Source organism: Amia ocellicauda, chromosome 17 (genome assembly GCF_036373705.1).
Source record: "Amia ocellicauda isolate fAmiCal2 chromosome 17, fAmiCal2.hap1, whole genome shotgun sequence".
NCBI lineage: Eukaryota > Metazoa > Chordata > Actinopteri > Amiiformes > Amiidae > Amia > Amia ocellicauda.
The window spans coordinates 12,447,704-12,470,000 of record NC_089866.1 but is presented as its reverse complement, the minus strand read 5'-3'; the positions used below and the strand labels follow the sequence as shown (position 1 = coordinate 12,470,000).

At 43.6% G+C, this 22,297-nt stretch overlaps 3 protein-coding genes, 1 long non-coding RNA gene and 2 other non-coding genes across 14 annotated transcripts in view; 4 read left to right on the top strand and 2 right to left on the bottom strand.

Moving 5' to 3' along the window:
* Window positions 1-1,902, bottom strand: part of traf7 (TNF receptor-associated factor 7) — a 22,307-nt gene extending 20,405 nt beyond the window's left edge. For 2 of the 5 annotated variants that reach the window (XM_066690273.1, XM_066690271.1), the window contains exon 1: window positions 1,812-1,902. The gene's annotated coding sequence lies outside the window, so the exon portion shown is untranslated. Of the gene's footprint in view, window positions 46-1,811 lie in introns of those variants that run through there. The other 3 variants (XM_066690275.1, XM_066690274.1, XM_066690272.1) reach the window with 2 other exon arrangements.
* A 381-nt stretch (window positions 1,903-2,283) lies between these two features.
* Window positions 2,284-4,700, top strand: LOC136713222 (uncharacterized). Of its 2 annotated transcripts, none has more exons than XR_010804915.1 (4): window positions 2,284-2,367; window positions 2,735-2,840; window positions 3,206-3,277; window positions 4,063-4,700. It is a non-coding gene; the product is annotated as an uncharacterized LOC136713222 (long non-coding RNA). The 2 variants fall into 2 exon arrangements; XR_010804916.1 differs by lacking the exon at window positions 2,284-2,367 and adding an exon at window positions 2,546-2,568.
* On the top strand, window positions 2,909-2,997 carry LOC136713317 (small nucleolar RNA SNORD60). The gene has a single exon (XR_010804939.1). It is a non-coding gene; the product is annotated as a small nucleolar RNA SNORD60 (small nucleolar RNA).
* LOC136713316 (small nucleolar RNA SNORD60) lies at window positions 3,326-3,413 on the top strand. The gene has a single exon (XR_010804938.1). It is a non-coding gene; the product is annotated as a small nucleolar RNA SNORD60 (small nucleolar RNA).
* Window positions 4,701-12,934: 8,234 nt separating the features above from the next.
* Window positions 12,935-21,055, top strand: gng13a (guanine nucleotide binding protein (G protein), gamma 13a). Its single transcript, XM_066688990.1, has 3 exons — window positions 12,935-13,300; window positions 18,234-18,366; window positions 19,630-21,055. Exons 2-3 carry the CDS (start codon window positions 18,269-18,271, stop codon window positions 19,733-19,735), a joined length of 204 nt encoding a protein of 67 aa, XP_066545087.1. The 5' UTR covers window positions 12,935-13,300; window positions 18,234-18,268; the 3' UTR covers window positions 19,736-21,055.
* Window positions 20,981-22,297, bottom strand: part of chtf18 (CTF18, chromosome transmission fidelity factor 18 homolog (S. cerevisiae)) — a 35,699-nt gene continuing 34,382 nt past the window's right edge. The window contains exons 22-23 of one of the 4 annotated variants that reach the window (XM_066688985.1): window positions 21,369-21,528; window positions 20,981-21,243 (exon numbers count right to left, since the gene is read on the bottom strand). In XM_066688985.1, the coding sequence (XP_066545082.1) occupies window positions 21,398-21,528 (131 nt within the window). In that variant the 3' untranslated portion in view covers window positions 20,981-21,243; window positions 21,369-21,397. Of the gene's footprint in view, window positions 21,529-22,297 lie in introns of all 4 variants that reach the window. The other 3 variants (XM_066688984.1, XM_066688983.1, XM_066688986.1) reach the window with 3 other exon arrangements.

Here is a 22,297-nt window from a genome sequence, read left to right as displayed (position 1 = left end):
CGTTGCTCCACAGGGCAGTCCGCACAGTCCGTCCAGTATCGCTCGGCGCGGTGATGTAAACAGAAAGGCATGCGACGGGACTGGCCATATGCTAATGAGGCGGGCCCGGGCCAATCAGACGGGAGATGTCCCACCGCCCGCTTGCTCCTCGCCGACGTCACAGGCCTGACGGACACACGGCGCTGATTCCCGTCAGCACCGGCCCAGCCGGGCTACACTGTGGCTGCTGGGGGGGATGTGTTTTGGTTGCATAGGACCACATTGGAGAGAACAGCACTTTCAACTAGAGCTCCACTCTGCAGATCACCTCGGAAAAAAAATAGTGGGTCTCAAAGCTACACATGTAAATAGTTCGGAAACTAGCTTATTATTATACAAAATAATGAATGTGTAATGTTTAAACACATTGGTGTGTACATTATATATTAAATAAACTATATAAATGTAATTACATCACAGTAAGGTTCTTGTTTTGGCATACAGCCTATACGCAGACCAACATTTAATCAAAATGACACATTTAGTACTATACTTTGTTCTCTATCTCGTTTATTGTTTTTGTTTTTTTTTTAGTGGCATCTTACAATAAATTAACTTTTAGGTACAAGTTTGGGACTTGCAAGTCGCAGGTAGGACCACATTTTGATTTGGTCCGGACCGGAGGTGGACAATTGCAGTCCTGGAGGGCCTAGGGTTGCTTGTTTTAGTTCGACCTCGAGACTTAATTAGTTAATTGGATTCGTTATGTAAATCATTGGAGTCATTATCGGGATACATCAAAGCATCTGCTTATTATTACATATCTTAATAAGTTGATTGAAAGGTGCCTACAAAAAACTGCAGGAACCCAGCACAGGAACAACTGGCTTTGGACTAGACGTGCATTTAACAAGCAAAATAATTAAACACTTATTCAGTGTTGTCAACAACTGAGGGAATGTATATATTATAAAAGGAAATGTCCAAAGTTCAGGGCGAAGCAAGCTGACATTAACCCCTTCTGTTCTATCCATCATTCAGCCATCGTCTATCCGCAGCTGCTACTGTGGAATGAACATTATGATGCGATTGTTATTCATCTTATTATATGTATAGTAGTATTTTAAATTACACAGGAATGTATCTCAGTGCGGAAATAAGGTATTATATAGTATTATCCATCAACTATTGCCAATTTGAAGGGAATTAACATATCTACACATACATGTACTGGACAGAAAGCTCATAGCGCACCCAGATGCGCCGCTGCACGTCTCTCCATGCTTACCACACCGGTCCTAGCTCCGTGCCCAGTGCATTGCCAGGATCAGGTACTATATACTTACATCGCCGTTAAGCCTAAAGAGACTAAGCAAAAGCGGCTTAGTGAAAACTATCCGGATCACCCTTACAGCAGCACGTTTTCTGTGGAAGGAATTCATCTTTTTCAGGCGGACGTCTCTTCACAGCATTGATCCGACCATGTAAGCCGCCTGTCGTGTCGCCAACATGGAAATAGCTGCGGCACTTAAACTGGGCAAAATGACAGAGCCGGAGTGATAAGACGTGTATTACTACTAACGGATTGCAAGTGTTTCTGACCGTAGATCGAGATGTTATTTGTATTTTCCATCACGTTTCTAGGCACATGGATCGCGTCGTGCTATAGGAGCTGCTGCTCACTGGGGTATTTGGGCTCTGTAATGGAAACAGAGATAGCCGGCGCTATGACAGCCCCCCACACGGATGGCCCACAACACTCGACCGGCTTTACGGTACAGACCCGACTCCTGCGAAAAGACGTCTGAGTATATTAGAGTAAAACCTCTTACCAGCGATGCAAAAAAAAACACTCAGCCTGCTGTTATAATCCACATCTTCCTCCCTGACAGTGGCCAGATTTTCAGGAAGTGAATGAGTCGAGGATTGTGGGAGTTGTAGTGCATTGTTTTCGAGAGAGCCTCGTCTGCAAGGACGGCATCACCAAACATTAGACTACGCTTCCCAGAATGCATTTCGATGGAAACCTCTCAGTAACGCCCCGCCTATAACCAACGTCCATTGGCTGTGTCTTTGTCAGTCTATTTTTCAGTGGCCCCTGCTATTGGTCCTCTATTAAGTCAATCTTCAGTAGTGCTCGAAACACACCACTATTAATGACGCGCTTCACTGAATAGCCAATGACACTCGCCTACCTCAGATCAGGAAACTGTGTTTTTTACTGGAGCACGCAAATGATTGGACCAGCATGTTTGAACGTGCCAATCTATGTTTCCTTATCCAATGGTTGTTTAGTATTATTATGTTTTAGTTATAAGCCCGCCTCCCTGAAATAAATACGTCTGCCAGGGCGCTTTTCTATCTCTTTCCCTGTCACAAGTCATGGAGGTAGGTTGGAAAAATAATTTGAGGTTACGGTTTACGTTATACCAAACTAGCATTGTTTTAGTTTATTCGTTCATGAAATTACATGTAACGACACGATCTACTTGTAAGAAAATGTAGGAGGGGAAATAAAAGCAGAACTAAAATATTAGTTTTAGAAAATGTAATATCTCATTAACCTGTCTTTATGATGCAATACTTCAGGTGTGTATTAAGTCTATTTTTTGTTTTTATCGTTTTTTTCTGATACGGCAGCTTCTGTATGTTTTTAATGGACCACGTGTCGACGTAGCTACGCTGGCACGTCTAGTCCCGCTAAACTAAACGATCAATGCTTAGATGTTGTAATAACGAAACGTATATCTTGCAGTTGCTGGAAAAGCCCGATCCCACACTTACACCGTGGCCCGGCGGACAGACCCCAGCGGCCCGGGAGGCAGGGGAGCCCGCAGGCGCTTGAGGGAGCATGTCGGAGGGTATGTGGGCCTCTATTTTTGATCGGTCTGGTCTTTTGTACAGTGCTCATGCCCGCCTCTCTCCGCAGTGTTGATGATGAGTCCATATTTATTTCTGACACCTCGTATGAACACGCTGCTTTGCGGCCGTTGATTTCACTGTGTGTGGCTGAGACCCTACGGAGGAAGGCCCGGATGAGACCACTGTCTGACCCGGATTTAAAAGCTCGGAGTGCAAGATCATGACCCCAACAAAACGATTCATTTGCAGAGGTTTATAAACTCGGACTTCTGATTAGTCTTGCATAGGGTGCACTGGTGAATATGCGCATGGTGGTGCAGATTTGTGAGGATTTAAGTTGCATTTCTCCCTCCTCTTGCTTCAGATCAGCTCGCTGATGAGATTTGTACCTGGAGGTGAAGACGGACCGAATGGCCGGGTCAGTTTGCGGACCGAGGTGAGACCCGGGGCCCGTGTGCGGGGCGGCGATGTGAACACTGCGGGGAGCCTGTGATGATTTTCAAAAATATTTTCTGACACCTCGTATGAGTGCTGCTGCGGCAGTACTTGATTACAGCTTTAATCTGAGGCTCCTCTGCATTTCTGACGTGAATCCGAGAGGAGATGTGTGTGTTTGTTTTAAGCATAGTATCAGTTTCAGGTAGGATATTGACCAAACAAATGTTCGCAATTCATCCAAGAGCACTAAACTATTACTATTTAAAGACCAACCCTATTGCCTTTAAGTAGTTTGATTTTAACCTATGATTGAGTACTGGTTTGCATAACATGCGTGCAATTGGCAAGTTTTGCTTTGATCTAGACCAAGGCTTTACATCCGTCTTGCTCAAAAGTTTTGTTCAACCACCCTTTCCCATCCTTATTTTAAATTAGGCCATGTGGCATAACAAAAGACATGCTATGGAGTACAACAGTGCTGGAGTAACAAGCATGTAGAGCAGTGTAATGGAGCGCCTGATGAATCTAACTTGAACGTCCATACTGTGCAGTAATGCAGTGCCTGGGTGTGGATTGAATAGATCTGGGGAGGTGCTAGAAGTGGGTTAAGTAGTGGGGGTCTGATGTTGCAGGGACTTAATGGGGACAAAGTGGGGATGTGCAGCTAGATAAGGCAAACTGGGTCCTATGGCCATGTGGTACAAATGGATTCAGTTAATTGGTTGACCCTAAACATTCTCCATGTGCACCGCAGTAATCTTGTGTGGTTTCTGTATTTTGCAGGTGACTGGGGTACGGCAAAATAACTGGACTGGCTGGCATTGGAAGACTACAATGGCTGATGCAGTCTTGATTTGTGGCATCGAGTCCTGCAGTAGGACTCGCAATCTGCTGACAGCCTAGTACTGTAAACCACTTGCTGGGGAAAATGTGTTGTTGAAGACTATCGGTTTATATTCAAATCCATGGTGGCTGGTGACTTAAGTTCCAGATTGGCAAAAAGCGAGGAAAATTTACTAATTGTACCCATTCAGTTTACTAATTTCTTGGATGGAGCACTATAAATACCCAAACTAAATATCACCATTCATTTAACTAAAGGGATTTTGTGGCAATAAGCAAATCTACATTATAAAGGGAAATCGTGCCTACCTTACTTGTAGTGACGGTCTTGGTGTGTGTGTTTTTTTTTTTTTTATGTAAACTGCCATAACATTCAGGGAAACCTCATTCCTTAGTGGTGTGCTCCTGTGATGAGCTGTGCACAGTGTCACTGACTTTCTATTTGGTGACCATCACTCATTCAAACTGATTTTTCTGTTGACTGAAGCAAACCTGACCAGCAGTGATTCAATCTGTCAAGTGCTCTATGGTGACCATGTGAAGGGTACTTTACTAAATAAAAATGTATTTGAAGACAAGTTGTATTGGTACTCTTTCTTTCTGGGGTTCTAGTTTTAGCATGATGTTTGAGCCATAGACCAATCCAGCTCAGTCTCTTAATAATGGGACTACAAATCTAAAATCAACTTAAGTGTAATCATGCATATGTACTAGTAGTGGGCATGTAGAAATGTGCATTTGGTGTTCTACCATATCTGCAATACAGATGGCCTTAAATAAAGGCACCTGCTTAGTTTACCACTGTAGTGTGGAGCAGAACCTAATCATGTGGTTTAAAAGTTTGTTAAATTACTTCATTGGGGGACCCTGGCCTCCCTGCCCCCCATTCTATTCTAGAGCTTGTCGCATTTTCTCATTTATCCTACACTAGTGATCAGATTCTTTGTGCTTAAGCAATATGAGGTAACTCCTATGGGTGCAACTTTTCATTCCACTAAACCAGAACAAAGTGGGAGGTATAGCCTTCAACTATTTTAGGCAAGACTTTATAGGGTGTATTCTGTCAAAAATGAGCTCATAAAGGATGTTGCTTCTCTCACTTTACACAGAGTAGTCACAATCTGGTAGAAGCTGGAAGTTTGGGAACACACTTGATGATTAATGGACACCAAACAAGCACGACGGGTCGAATGGCCTCCTCCCATTTGTAAACTTTATGTATGTAGGATCTGAATTCAAATTGAATGTAACCATTTGGTTTTCTCATTTGTAAAACTTCAGAGTAGGGTTTTAATTGCTTGAGGTCTCTGGTGAAAGCAAATGTCTAGAAATTAGATGCCTGCTGTGAATAGCTGCAGGATCAATTTTGAACACAAGAGGGAGCTGGTCACTTAGACCTTACCCTTCCATGCAGGTTCTACAGGCCTGAAATACCAAAGCACTGCAAAGCCTGGTGTGGACCACTGCTGCAGTGTGTTGTATGCACTGCTTCATGGTCCCAGTCATGGTGGGGGATGTATGTAATGCAGTATTTAACCACTTGAATGTTTAGTCAAACCTGTAATCGCATATGAACCTACTGATCGCTTTTACATGTTTTGAAGTGATTTTGTACTTGTACTTTTGTAATTGTGCTCTCCAGCCCTGCTGCTGGAGGAGACCTGGTCTCTTGGATTTTTTCCACCCGTTTGTCCATTCCTTCCCTGAAAAATCTCTTGAGAATATCTTACCTTTTTGAAATAAGCATTCGTTCAATCATGAATTTGGTAGGAGAGAAGTGCAGCAGACATGGGGTCATTCTGCACCAGGGTGGGCAACAACCAGCTAAGAGAGACTTAAGCCTCCTGTACTGAGCTGGATTTAACTGGCAGAGGTTGAGTGGATTAGCCATAATTTTTGGTGATGGGTCTGTATCAGAGCAGGGATTTAATACTTACTGACATCGTAAGACCCAGGTTGGGACCATGGAGAGGTGTTTCTGCTGCATGTTCACTGGCTGTAGTCTTTGATCTGGCTATGATCTGACTGACTTCGAGATGCCAAAGCTATACCACAGTGAGAAGTCACCAGATTGAGATCTTAGCCTGCTTTGAGAGCAATACAAGATGGTACAAAATAATGAATGACTGAGTGGAATAATGGTGTTCAGCCCCCGAGTGTTGAAAAATCTTTTATTTGTTGGAATGTGCAAACGCTTTGGATTTTTCAAGCCTGGTGGCAGGGCAGCACTCAGAGAACGCTCCCATGCTGCAGGTGGAGGGCCCTGTTCTAGGTGGCAGCGATGTCTGAAGCATGGGTGTTTGTCGACAGGCGTTTGACATTCTTGTGCGCTGCACCGGCTCCATTAACTGCACTGAGAGCTGGAGATGGATCACTTAGGGCCATGTGAAGAGCTGTAACTGGGGATGAGGAATTAAAAATAACAGATGAGCAGAGTGAAAAGAAATGGTCTTGTCTTTAAATGCCTGCCTCCACAGCACACTCCTTCAGAGGTGGACTACATTAGAAGTGACTGAGGGTCCCGTGCCAGTATGTGTGTCTTTGTGCGATTCCTCTGAAGCGGTAAAACAAACCACAATGATAGACACTTAAGTCCGTTCTCTTACAGAGGGATTCCTTTATGTTGTGGCCAGCCCCCATCCCCCAAGCCAAGGAAACTACTCAAAGCACCCGATACCAAATCACTTCCACTGCTGGCTCTCAATACCCCGTATCCATTAACTCCAACCGTGCCTCCAAACTATTTGACACTCAACGCTTCCTGCAGCCAGTGAGAAGCCACTCTGCCATGCTGTACCACTGACCTCAATAGTGAGGCAGCACAGGAGGCTATTCATTCACCGTCTCCATTAAGCTGTCTTTGCCGCCAGGGTTTTTCTCTCTGAACACAAAGGGAGCTGGTTTAATGCCTCTCCTGCCAACAACAAAGGAGTGAAAAACAAAACAAAACAAGAAACACAACCTGCCCTCATAGGAACAGGGTGTTCAAGATCGGAAACATCGGAAAATCACACCCCGATTTCCCTTCTTTTCATTTTACATTTGTCTGTCTGTCATGAATTAATCATCAGTGCTGAGCAAGCAACTGCCTCTGATCTGCTGAGTGCTTCTGCTTCCTTGATACTCAGGCAACTAATATACTGGTATATGTGTATGTGTATATACAGCGCCTATAGAAAGTCTACACCCCCTTGAACGTTTTTCAAATTTTGTCATTTTGTTTTATATAAAACTGTTCAAGATTTGTCAAGGTCCTTGCCTTCAAATCATGCCCAAATTTTAAATTGGATTTAGGTCTGGGCTGTGACTGGGCCACTCAAGGACATTTTGCTTCAGATAGATGTCAGGTCAAATATTTGTTTTCACATGGAAGTTGGGGTAAGATGTGTAGATAAAAAATCAATTAAATAATATATATATTTTAATTCCAGACAATAAGGCAACAAAAGGTGAAAATATATAGGCTATTTGATGCAGCAAAAAACAAGAAACATCTAAAAACAGCACTCTGCAAAAACAACTCTCAAGACAATAATTCTGTGTCTGAGTCAGTAGCACAGTCTGTACAGAAGTGTCAGTTATTTTGTTCTATCTGATGTAAAGGGACAATGACCTTCAATTACAGTTGACAAAAAACCCTACACTTTCATATGTTCACATTTAAACAATCCCTACAGCAGTGACTGGATATTGCCATGTGCATGCACAGGCCCTTATTGCAGGAGTGTCTTCAATATATACATCCCCTCCTCTAATGGCCTTCCCTCATACATCAATTTTTACCCCTTCATCCCTGGTATTCTTTAATGGAGGGTGTGTAATCGGCTCTGACACACCGTCTAATCCACACTGGGATTACTGGGGGGTCAGCCATCTATCATATGTATATTAAAATTTAATCTGATCTGGGCTCTTCCACACCCAGCTGATAACCAACCTAGCACTCACACATTTCATAGAATTAATCTTTAAGGCATGGCATTGAAAACAGACCTATCATCTCACTCACACACACAATGTATATACACCGATCAGCCATAACATTATGACCACCTGCCTAATATTGTGTAGGTCCCCTTTTTGCCGCCAAAACAGCCCTGACCCGTCGAGGCATGGACTCCACTAGACCTCTGAAGGTGTGCTGTGGTATCTGGCACCAAGACATTAGCAGCAGATCCTTTAAGTCCTGTAAGTTGTGAGGTAGGGCCTCCATGGATCGGACTTGTTTGTCCAGCACATCCCACAGATGCTCGATTGGATTGAGATCTGGAGAATTTGGAGGCCAAGTCAACACCTTGAACTCGTGATTCATCAGACCAGGCCACCTCACAAGAGCTGCAGTTTTGGAGATGCTCTCACCCAGTTGTCTAGCCATCACAATTTGGCTCTTGTCAAAGTTGCTCAGATCCTTACGCTTGCCCATTTTTCCTGCTTCTAACACATCAACCTTGAGGACAAAAAGTTCACTTGATGCCTAATATATCCCACCCACTGACAGGTGCCATGATAACGAGATTATCAGTGTTATTCACTTCACCTGTCAGTGGTCATAATGTTATGGCTGATCGGTGTATGTATGTCTTTAGAAATCTAAGGATATAATCATAACCTTTAGTTAAGGGGTTATTGGTAATGAAATTTGCATTTGATGACAATTATAAGAAGAAGAAAAAGAATAACAACAACTTTGGAAAAAGCAAAAGTGGTTTTAGAATCATTGGAGATGAACTGTGTCAATTATGAATATGATGATTATTTATTGTTGTTGTTTTCTAGAGGACATCCTGCCAATTGGAACTGTGGGGCTTTGACTTTATTGACACCAACAGCCACTGCCACTGATTGCGTGTGTCCTCAGCATGTGTTACCTTATATAAGTATAATAGGAGTGTGGGGCTATTGTGAGGAGAGATGCTGTAACTAAAAGGAGTCTCTCTCCACAGGGGAGGGACAAACAGAACAATGTGACACTGTGGGCAACGCCTGCCTGCCGAACAGCAGGCCGGCGGTGTGTCAGATTAGTTAATCAAATGTGTGATATCAGCGGGGGGGCAGGTCAGTGTGATATACACTTGCTGATGCCGCTGACCCTGGGATGGGTGGCAGTGACAGCAGCCTCTGTGCACTTGAGGAACAGAGTGGCTGGGGTTGGCGTTGCCTTCAGATTCACCCCTCCCCCAATGGCTGATTTGGGTGTGGAGCTGCCATGCAGGTAAATCAGGTGAGCCCACTACTGCCCAGTTTTGCATGGCACACTCCCGACAGGAACAGAATGCAAAATTGGCATTTCCATACTAATGCAAAGCAGTCCAGAGCCCCACATGAGACACACTGAGCACCTGTGACTCAGCAGTGATACAAGAGGCTCCTTTCTCAGATCTGCTGACCGGACCTCCGGCCCTTCTGTTCACATTGCACCTCGGCGTGTTTCTCAAGGTGTGAGGATTTCATTCAGGCTATAACCAGGCCCCTTGTGTTGGGTGAACAGATGGCACAGTGTAGGTGGCACTGGGCAGCACAAAAAATCTTCCAAGCTCCATCCCCCTGTCCAGGACCCTATACCATGCACTCATACCCACCTCCAACCATTAGAAACCTCAGGCTCTATCGATGAATTCCTGCTTTCTTCATTTTGTTTTCATATTACAAAAGGGACTAAAAAACGAAAAATGGGAAATTACGAGTTACTAAAATATCCAAAACAACGAAATGAGTTTCAATTAGTTTTTTTGAATACTAATAATGAACTAACCCAATAACAGCTATAGTAAAGAGAGTGAAAATGCAGCAATAAAGAGGTTTTTACCAGAACCTGTGAACAATAAAAATATAAAGTCTTTTGCAGTTCTCCAGATGTGCAGAGTAAAATAAAATTCAAACTGTGAAACTAAGAATATAAATGCAGGCCAACATAAATAAAAATAAATAAAAACACTTATCCACAGCATAGACACACACTACACAACACATCCTGGAGAAAAACACAAGGTTCTTCTCAATTTGGGCAAACTTTACTTTCACGTTGGATGTTCCAAAATCCTACAGTAGAGGACTTCAATAGATCCGAGCGGGATGTCTACAGTTAAATTTTTGAATCTCGTTTATTCTGTGTCGGGTCTTCTGCAGTTCTATAGTAACAGCTCTTATTCTTTGCAGGGGTGCTATATTACGGTGCAGCTCCTTGGTTCTTTCCTGGGTTCTCTACAGTTCTGTCCTATGTGGGATTACAGCTGGAGATATCCGGGCTCCACACACCCTGGAGAATAGTCACGGGTTCAACCACTCAGCTGTCTGGGTCGTTCATAACCATTCACCCCGAGTAACACTCTGCACAGCATCCTCTTGTGTTTATGCAATCTGAAGAACATCATTGCCCGACAGACAGAGTTTTTAATTGATATAGGCAGACACATTTGAAATCACTCCAGAGCTTCAGTGTGTCAGGCTGTATTGGGTTTAGTATTAATTGGTTTTTGCCGCCTCCACAGCCATTTGGAGTGGTGCAACTAATGTGACCTGATCTCCCAGGTACTTGACACCTGCAGTGTGCAGGAGCTCAACAGCTATCGGTGGCTAATTATTACGATTACTAATATTTATTTATTTGATGTACACAATTTATTGCTTCATTTCTTTGACTAATGCTTTTTCGTTTTTTTCCCCCCAAGGTGAGTTGCATTCCAAAACACAGCTGCGTAAAGGAGAGCATACAAAGATATATAGTGTACATCAAAAAAATTAAACTAATACAGAAATAATCAAACAAATAATAAACCCTTTACCGCTGTCTTCCATTTTTAATTCTCAAAATTAAATTCACTCCTTTCTGGTTAGGGCTGGGCGAGGGCCTGTTTTTTACACTCTCATAAGCTCGGTCGTAGGCATTATCCCAGCTGGCGTCAAGCTGAGAATACAGCCCAGCTTGGGTTAAGTAGCTCAGTAAATCGGGAGGTGAGTGAGGGCTGGGCTCCTGGGAGATGCACAGGGAGACAGACAATACAGGGAGCGGTCAGCAGGGATGTGATGGGTTTTTAAAAGCTCAACAGAGCTACATCTACAAAGCAAAGTCTGCACAGCCAAAGCAAGGCTCTGCTATCAAAGGGACAGAGATCTCTGTGGTGTTGAGGTTACAGAACATCCACTCACAGATTAGGCTGCAGCACAAAAAGGTCACGCCGGTGTCTTCTGTGAGAATGAGACACAATCTGACCAGCCAAGAACTCCTCAGTTGCATCAGCAATTTTACTAAGTCTATACATGCCATATGCAGACTCTGGGGTTTCCTTTTATAACATTTTATTTTCCCCATTTTGTATCTTTGCTTTTCTGCTCCCCATCTCTACACTTGTCCTTGATTCCTGCCTCTAAATCAGATTGATAATTAAATCATGGATGGAAAAACCGAGGTAGGTGAGGTAGGCGGGGCCTTTTACAAAAATACAGGCACTAGAGTTCTCAGAAATAAAAAAACACTTGGTTCCCACTTATCTATATAGTATAATAGTAAAATGATTTCTATGCAAGCTATTGATGAGAAGTTTGTCAAGGCAGGGCCAAAACCTGGGTAAAATACAGCACTGGAGAGAAGTGTCACTGGTATGTAATATCTGCAAAGGATAAGTAAGTGTCTGGTGATGTTTCCCCCCAGTCACATCAGATTTAGAAAGTCTGCTTTAAAAAAACAAAAAACAAAACACCAACTGAGCACTGCAGTTGTAGATAACAAGGTTTAATGTGTCAGCCATGCAAAACCCCATCCTCCCACACATTACAGCACAGAGGGTCACTAACACAAGACTGAGAAAGAAGAGCCCAGGGAAGCTGTGACAACTGATTCCTGAACTCCAGGGGAATTCTCAAACCAATCATCTGGCAAATACAGTACAAGGCTGGCTGTGTATCTTTCAAAAACATAATTCATATCAAGTATCCTGAGGCACAAAGGAGGAAAGGGATACATATGCCAGGTTAGAAGGAATTTGCTTTTAATGCCATTTAAATATCCTTAAGGACATGGATTTCCTAAGAGACTCCACTAAAGAATCCCAGAGCTCGGGTTAATACAAACACAACGTCATCCTATTCACTCTGACTAGAAACCAAAACCTAGCCAGCTAACACGGTGGAGTTGTGCTGTAAGGTGGAAGCAACACCGGAGCCTAATCAAAAAGGACCCCTTCCATTTAAAGCATTAAACACAAGATACAAGCAAGAAAAGTCGAAATCCCCCCAAGCAGGCAATTAAGGGGAGCCACAATATTTGAGCAAGGGGCGTGAGGTTTAGCTGTAGTTAAGACACGGGAAGCATGATATATAGACAAGCTGCAGTGTGCAGAGTACCGCATTAACGCACACTGCGTGACTGGAGCGGAGCGGGTTCGGGAGCTCTGCGGTTCACAGCGTGCAGAACAGCGCCGCGGCCAACTACCCATATTAGGGCAACAATCAAGGGCCTCGGGACATAACAATCAAATCACATCAAATCAAATCAATGGGGCGGTGAGGAAGATGAGGGGCTGAGTAATTGCACTTCGCACGGGAGATAGATGTCCCCGCCACCTGTGAGAAGACACGCTCCCCCTTTCAAAAAACAATAATCATGGAAGAAAACAGAAAAAAAGACAAAAACAAGTCAGCCAGAGAGAGTCGCTTTCTGTGTACCCAATCCCACTAGAGCTGCAGTCATTATAGCGAGCGCACAGACAAGGGTTTCAAACGAGCATCCCTCCCGGCTTATGCGCTCGCCTCGCACACACACACACACACACATCTGTGGATCCCACTGTGAGCTCAGAAGACACACACACACACACACACACACACACACACACACACACACACACACACACACCACTCCACAGTCACTGCCACTGTTACTACTACTACCCACCCCCGGCAGCTCACACTGCGCCACACAGTTGCGCCGGACTCGCCTCTATACGCAGAGAATTGGACACATCCCTGTATTGATGTATTTATTTTAGTATCCGATTTAACCAAACGTGGGGCGAAAAACACAGTGGATGTAAAGGCTGCAATTGCAGAATAAAATCACACAGAGCAAATTACTGAGGCTACCTCTGGGAGATTTGGTAGGGAGATTTTTTTTTTCCTCCCAGAAAAGGGACAAGCCCTGCCGCCGCGTTTATTGCAACAGACCTACGAACACCCCAGTGAGGTAAGCGCGTTTCATACTAGGGAAGGGGGGGAATATTATTATTATTATTATTAATATTATTAATAATAATAATGTAGAATTTTGCAATGTTTTTCATTTCGCGTCTTCAAAGGTGGCTTGCTTATATGTGTATTGTTATTTTATACCACCTTCGCTGCGTTTATTGGGAATGGGAATAAACCGAGAATATGCAGATTTGGGGTACATCTAAAAAGACACGATGAGGCGGAATGTATGATTATTGATACTATTACTCTGCGGACAGGTTTCACTCTGACTACATCGAGATGAAATGCAGTCTGTTATATAAACTTGTATATTACAGCACTCCCTCTTCCATGCGCCCGATCCGTGATGGATGGGTTTTCACTCATTTATACATTTATTTATACACAGTTCACTACGGTTTTTTCCCCCCCATCTAAATCAAAATTGAACATGGCTCATCATTTTGCAGTACTGGAAGATCCGTGGGTGCGCTTTAACACTGCTATACATCCCCCGTCCATTCTCTGAATCTGATCGATAATCGACGGAACAAAACAGTTGTGTTTATTTTCAGTACAGGGTAATGGGCCAATGGCTAGAAATATTCGTGCTCAAATTAATTAATTAATTAATTGATTGATTGATTAAATACAGGTGCTACAGCTTTCTTGAAACTCACTGCGCTCACTCACAACTTTACTCCATGCAGTACCATTGTGCTAGGATTACGTACAGTGTTACCAGTGCGGTCATAAACCTGTGAATAAATGCACATATTCTGGGGATAGAAGAGCCTTGTGAATTACAAGATGGCAATGCTTTAGCAATTTCCAGAGGTGCTTTCTGTATTGTGTATTTTGTCACGTTTAGATTAATAATAATTATAATTGAGCAGAATAATGAATGCAAATATTAATATATATATATATATATATATATATATATATAGAGAGAGAGAGAGAGAGAGAGAGAGAGAGAGATTTACTTTTGATGTTCATATACACGTCGCCTATTTCAAACAAGAGATCTGTCCTCGTCTGTTTATCGTTAATGTATGTTCATACATACATAGATGTGTGTTATTGATGACCTGAGCGCCACCCTACACCGGTACCCCATCATCAATTTTGGCCAGGGGGCTGGGGTCCTCACTGGGTCTCTCTGCATCCCCACTGACCCTTATCGGCACTCGGGGGAATTAGGATACAAAGGACCTATGATGTAATCAAAACATCAGGCCGAAAAAAAAATATTGTTATTGATCGCAACAGTCGCCTTCTCTGATTTATGAGCGCTCCAGTAGTGAAACATCAGTGTGCGGTGTAGGGTGAGAGAAAGAGTGGGTGAGTGGACAGCTAAAAAAATCTGCCAATGGTAAGATTTCATTTTTTTTTTTATAATAAAACAATTACAAATAATACATATGGATATAGTAATTTGCTTGTTATCACCGAAAAGCATGACATCGATTTGAATCGTTGTGATATGGAAAGATGGGAAGTAATTGACATTCAAACCTACACACATGCATGACTTAAGAAATTCATAACACTAAACCAAGACCAAAACAGAGATTGTTAGACATGCGGTCTAGGGAAATTCAAACTGGAATTTAATCCTGCTGTGTGGAAGTCCTGTTTTTACTGACCTAAATCATCAGGCGACCTACTTCTCCTCCAGGCCCTGGTGCGGAAGCTGTGCGCAGCAGGCTGGCAGCTCTGCAGGAGAAGGAGCCTGGGCAGTGGTCGACTTGCCCATCTCTGCCCTCCTGGCAGCCCGGCTCTGTGCACCGACACGCACTCCCTCCACTCCCTCTGCCATCCTGGCAAAACACACAATGCTACACACCATGGGGTCCTCCCGTTAATGATCCGAATGGGAAGAGTGAAATATTCTCATTGAAAATGTGAAACAAAGCTAAGGGGCAGCTTTCAGTAATTTATTTTTATTTAGTAAAATCATTGAACAATTCGCAAACTTAAAAATCTCCTTCATAGTTATAAAAGAAACACGATATTCGGAGGAGCTCCCTACAGCAAAGTGAGGGCTCCAATAATATAAGCAGTCTAGACTATCCTTAGTTTAAAAATAAAGCAATGAAGATGTACAACAAAATAAACCCAGGGATACATGAAGAGATGTTTAGGAAGCCTAGGAGCAAGGAAGTGTGCTTTGAATAGGTCTGGCTTAGATTCTGGTTATTAAAAGTTGCATCCCTGTCTGCAAGTATAACATAACATTTTAAGGAGACAGACTGAGTCCAGTTTCTGGGATAGGGCACATCTGACCATGAGAAATCACTCCCTGTCTCTTGCTGTTGAACAGTGTTGGGAATGTTTACCAGTGGCTTTGAGCTGCTTTGCATTTGGAAGAGATTTTTCCCTTTTCGCCCAAGTGTAGCGAACAGGTTTCCACTGTGCTGTCAGTTTCACTGCGAGACACTAAGCAAATCACCTCAACCAAAACAGCGCAAAGAAAAAGCGAAAAAATAAATAAAATGACCTGATCGGCTGCTGCACCAGCCAGGCAATGCTGTGCTCCTTGCCTGTGCTGCCATAGGGACTGCTGTCCGTTTGGGGGCAGGGCAGAAGTTGCCCCCCTGCCCCATCTTGTCAAAACACCCTGTACTCCCATATTCTTTAGTAGTGAATTAAATTGCACACCCCTTCAGGCCCCCAACGCCGTACACCTTGCCGCTCCAGTTGTTAGGCCATAAAAGGTCGCAAAACCACAGCAAGACTGTTGTTGATTTGCCCCGTGACTCAGAATCCACCCCAGGAAAAGGCATATTTTTCCACACACCCACATCTAATTGGGTAATGAATTGACTCCTGCCTCTTGAAATCAACTGCAATTCTGTCGATGCCCTCTGCGGAGTTTTAAGTAAAAGTCTGGGTCGATATCAGCCATGTCTCCTGGAGTTCCCAAAACTCTGGTAAAGATGCCCGCCCGCTTGTTGCAGGCATAATAGAATCAGAAACACGGATATGACTTAACCACACCGCAATAAGCGTATCGTATCAACAGTTGCTGGAGATCACCGATCCTCCTGGGCCACAGATCTGGTGGTAATTGACTAACCCCCCATCCCTCTTGAGGTTTAAAGTTACCCCGATACAACACTGTGGCCTGAATGGCAATGATAGGACCCCTTAAGGGAGCCACACCTATATTTCCCACCATGTGTCAATAAACAAAACCCCGCTGGGCCTTGTCCCTCCCAAACACTGCACTGCATCTCACATAATCAAAAACACACCTTTCATTCAAATTCCTTTCACAATCCCCCAGCCCATTATCCATGGCAACACGGTGTTAATCAACTGAAGGGTTTGAAAAGCCCACTAGATTGAAACAGCAGTCATGCACTCCGCGGTGCGGTTCAAGGTCAGATGGAGGGAGGAGGTTGGTGACAATGCGCTCCCTAGATGTAGTGAGTTGTAGTTGATTGCTTGACACCAAATGTTTACTGATCCGATTTGCATGCCAAATCAAATTCTCAGGTAATTGTCAGAACACGAAACTTAAATAAACCTTTGAAGTCTCGCCTTTTTTTTTAACAAACACTTTACACCCTCGATGTGCTGAAAAAAGCAGCACAGACCAGGACTGATTTTTTTTTAGACACAGGCAGATATTCTGTGTTCTAATGTTCTTACCCGTTAAAGGTTTTATGAACTGATGATGGTAGATAATACAATTCCATTAGTGAAGTAAACCTAATCTTAAATACCGTGATTTAATATGGGAGACTTCATTTTTAAAGCTATACGTGAATTAATTACAACTTAAAAACAAATGTATCTAGTGCCTTGTCTGATAGCTTAACTTGTGTATTAGTATAGTTCGCTTTCATGAGATTTCTATGTCAAAGATCTCTCTTACAGCTTTGAAATTCTGCATTAAATATAAAATCACACTAGGGTACAACTTGGTTATTTGCGATTCGCAGGTTGATCAAAGCAAAGGTCTTGGCCTAAGATTCACATATCCTGAGATATTATAAGTGCTACAGAAACCTTTTTTTGTAAGTAAAGGGTTTCCCAGTCCCTATGTTGCAGAATTGACCAGTTTATTACCGTCGGTCTGTTAACTCCTGTACTGCTCCAGTCCCAGAGAGAATGGTAAGAGCCCACAGCACTTCCCAGGCAATGAGTGACACCCTGGTTGTGGTCAGTCACACCAGCAAATTCCCCACCCTGACCACCCTAACAGTGCTATGCATTTGTAATTACCAAACCAACCAACCTTCCTTTAGCTTGGAATCTTTATCTGCTATTAAGCGTCCATCAGCGTGGGTACACTCTCCATGCAAGCCTAGACAAGCCAAGTCTCTTGTAGCTTCAAAACATGCTTGGGCTGATTTTTTGAACTGTTGACACAAGCAGGTTTGAACCAAATCCCCCCAACGTCTGTGCTGCTTCTGTCTCCACAAGCTTCAAAGTTACTGGGGTCCACGAGCTGTTATGGTGATGGGGGGGGGGGTTACAGACCGAGGCTGCAGTAAGCTTTGCACCCCCCTTGTACACCCTGATCACGAACTGTAACCCCCTACACTGGAAAGAGAGCATTTTTCTAGTAGCCCTTTATGTTGTTTCTATTTACCTAGGGTTTCTCTACGGTGTAGAAATCCTTACTGGATTCTCTTTTTAAAGGCTCTTACATTAAAATCTGATGCATTTATATTTATCAATATCTATAATCAAAAGTTGCATGTACTACTGTCCCGAGAGGAAGGCTTATAAACTACAGACTGGGCCACATACATCACATACATAAAGTGCCTTCTGCCCTGGTTTCGGGTCCATTGATTGGTGCAAAGGAGAAACTGTTAAGGAGAAAGGCTTAGGAGGCCCGCAGCGACTACGCTGGTCAATATTCCACAAAGGCGGCCCAATATCTGTGACTTGGAACCTGTGCTTAAGGCTTTTCCTGTGTCTTTCAGTGCTGCAGTGAGCCCCCCAACTCCCAGCTGCCACCATGGACGAGATGGACCTGCCCCAGATGAAGAAGGAGGTGGAGAGCCTCAAGTACCAGCTGGCCTTCAAGAGAGAGAAATCCTCCAAAACCGTTACCGAGTGAGTGCTCCCCACCTGTCCCCACCCTCACGCCAGCCTGTCCTCCTTTTGTCAACCTGTGGCAGGTCCACCCCACACTAATCACAGACTGCCAGCGCTTTACTGGCACAGAAACACCCCATCTAGCTCATGATTTCAGTTAGAGTTCCCCTCCCAGGGATCGGGATATGCAGTTAATAATGGGTTATGCAGATTTGCACTCTCCTGTGTTCTCCCTGTTACGCTCCCGACTTTTAAAGAGCTTCCCTTCCTGTTGGCTCTAATTAGCTCTGGAGTTGTGCAACCCCACAATGCTGGGGTCTCCCACTCGTTTCCTCAGAGGCCAGGCCCGGCTCTGGTTTTTGTGCCGACTGAGCTCCTCAGATTACTAACTAGTCTAATTAGTTAGCTAATGGTAGAAATTGAACACTTCCCTTTTAGCCTAAACAATGTATGGAATCTAATGAGGCATGGAATCAAGGGCAACTTTTCATATTTTGTATCAATCTGACATCTTTCCACCCATCAAATACAGAGGTAAATTGAGATATTCAGTCAGCCTGAGAAACAGCAGAACCTCCGACACCCAAGGCCTGCTTGTAACAAGGTGTTGTGAAGGCAAAATGCATTAACTCAGCCCCTGCTCATAGCGTTCCTTTCCCATTTCATCAACAGACTCCTCAGATACAAGTAGTGTCAGATATCACTAAAGAAAAAACAAAACTGAAATGTTATTGAAGCCGACCGACTTTACGAGAAACACAATGCATTAACGTGCCTAGCAGCCAGCCGCTCAGAGATCAGCGAGACGAGAGAAAGCGTCAGCGATAATAAATGTCTCTGTTGTTCGATGTTAACAAGATTCCGGATTGCTAATAGTCTGGGAGGGAGATCAAAATGGGAATCGCCAGGCGCTTTATTCCTGACATCGCTCCTCCCAGACTGGTCCCTACTGAACAGAGTACAGCAACAGCCTGGCAGCCGCCTCACTCTACCATTTTGTTTGAAGGCCTGTGTACAAATGGATGCAGAGGAAATGAGGCCAGTGATCCTTGCGTTTGAACAGGAGTGGCTGGATCCCGGCCTTGCAATCAGCAGGCCTCAAGTCTCGTCTTTGTAGGACACTGTTGGTTTGTTTGTTTGTTTGTTTCTCTCTCTCTCTCATACACACAGACAGACAATTATAAGTGCGTGCACATGCTAACACTGTGGAGTATAAAGAAAACACTGAAAGCACGATCTTGCTCTCTGATGACCCTCTATTCTTCTCCTTCTCGGTCCCAGCCTGGTGAAATGGATTGAGGAGGGGGTGCCCGTGGACCCTTTCCTGAACCCTGAGCTGATGAAGAACAACCCCTGGGTGGAGAAGGGCAAGTGCGCCATCCTTTAACACCCCAGCCACGCCAGCGCAGCCTCCCCACGTTCTCCCAACCCAAACCCCAAGCCCCTACCCACACCACCCCTCGCCCCGCGCTGGCACCGTGCTGTACCCACACTGCAGGACAGCGGCCCCTCTCTCACGGTGAATGTAAACGAGCCGACATCGAGACGAAGAAACAAAAAAACAAAAAAAGACACCACGCTGAATCATAATCATCGCATAGCCATTGCAAGAATTGGAAAATGCCACTTTCTTTTTCGAAACTATATATCTCAATATACATGTGCAGTTCATAGCTCTATCTTGCGAATGCAGTCATTTTGTGTTTTGTTAGGATTTAAACTACCTTTGCTGTTGCTTACGTGTTTTTAAATATAACGGTCAACTTTTAAAGCAGCACCGCCACACTGACAGCTATGGATGATTCTGCTCACTGTAAGACCGTCAGGAAAACTGCAGCCTGCAAAAAAAGCATGCAAGGACAAAGCTCCCGGGGTATGGCACAGACTCGGAAGTACGCAGAGTCTCAAACCTCGTATACAGTTTCTACGTGCCCAGTGCCCAGCAAACCTCTCTTTCCTTGATCCCCGTCTAATTCCTTTTCTGCAGTCTGACATTTTTGCTCACGGGCCTTACTAGAAAAAAAAAAAACACAAAGACAAAACACATACTGCATCCTCACTCAGCACGCACTTCTCCACCTGTATAAAAAGATCCACATGACTCATGAACTTATGTATTTATTTATTTATTTTTCAACTTATTTATTTGAATGAATTAACCGTGGGTGCTGTCTGCTTGATAAGCTTTTAATGAATTGCTGTTTTAAATTTTTCCACCTAAAAAGAAAAGAAAAAAAAAAAAAACATCTCGCCATTTCACCATCAACTACTGCCTTGTACACTGTTTCCTTAAAAAGAATGTATTTGTGCTGTAGATGGATGTCTGCCACCTGTCACCAAGATCAATGCAGGCCTTGTGGCTGCCAGGCTGTGATAGTGGCAACACACGGGTCAAAGGTTAGGGCTGAGATGTTTGACAGCATGATCTGTCTTGCTATGACACTTGTGATGGAAGGCCAAGATATGGTTTTATTTCTTAACTTTTTGTTTGGTTTTTATATATATATATAAAAAGCTCTGTCTATCTATCTATCTATCTATCGATCTATATAAATATATATATACCTTGAAAGAGTGCTTTGAGGAATTATGCATAAGATCAAGTACTAGTTTAATGATAAACAGCAATAAATAAATGACAATTTTTTTATTGAATGTTTTACAAAATGTTTGTCATATTGAATAAAGTAGAGGATTTTTAGACAGCTTGAAGCATGTCATTTTTGTGTCTGAGGTAAACCAAACAGTTACCCACCAATACTAGGAAAAGATTAGGACTTTCAGCTCCTTCTGAAGAGTCAAGGGTTAACAAGGTCTTCTCTCTGTCCAGCAGTGCATTCCAATTTTGATACTTGAAAACGAAGCATAATGTTCTTTAAAGAACGACAAAAAAACCTTAAAAAAAAACACAAGAACGTCACTCAGGTCAAAACCCCCATTGTTTCATAGAACACTGTGAAGGGGGTTTACATCGTCACCCATTGGTGACAGTATTGTGAGGGATGTGGTTTTGAACGTACACACCGATGACCTGCCGCCCGCCCGGTCGTCACAGCAGGTCCTTGATGTAAATGTTGCGCCGGACAGCATTGGAGACACCCTCGTTGAAGCGGAACCAGACATCGCTGCTGCCCACCGCCTTCCCAATCTGGGGCTCCACGGCAGCCTTTGCCGGGTCTGCTGCAAGCGAGAGAGAAACAGTGTTCAATCCAAACCCCCAGCACCCACCGGCACCATTCTCTCTTTCTAAACAGATCCCAATCCCAAAAGCACCCCCAACCCCCCACCCTAGCCCCCTCCTCCACAGCAGGTCAGATATTAAACTAACACAGTGGATAATGGCTGGCTGTGCGTTTGTGCCTCCATTCACGGCAGGATTACAGTGGTTAATCCAGGAGCCGCCCAGCCCTGCCCTGCCAGCCGCACACTGCTGCTTCTCCTGCACTATAAAGAACCACACCAGATGACCATTAATCCATCGAAAATAATCCATTAATTTAGCCCTCTCTGAGCGGTATATTTATATTTGACTATATGGGATGCTTGGCCATTTATTGGCATCAGACGTACATATATATAGAGCTTCTCTGATGCAGTTTTGACACAATGACCGTAAATCTTCCCATATTTCCATGACATTGAGAACCTTTGGGGAATGTCAGCAGCAAGACTCTCTGGTCGTTAACTGCCTGTTTAGAGTTTGTCACTACCCTTTTTACCATTATGCTTCCAATATACATATCTAAAAAATGAACGTTTTTATTAGATCTTTTACAGGTCAGTGTCTGGTATAAATGGGTTTTACAAAATCTGTAACTGACAATTTGAGGTAAAAATGTATTGAACAAAGTCAGACACACCACAAAGTGAGACCTGGTGCCCTGTGACGCCCGTGCTGTTACACAGAGATGAACACCAATGTGGGAGACTGAACATCTTTTTTTTTTAG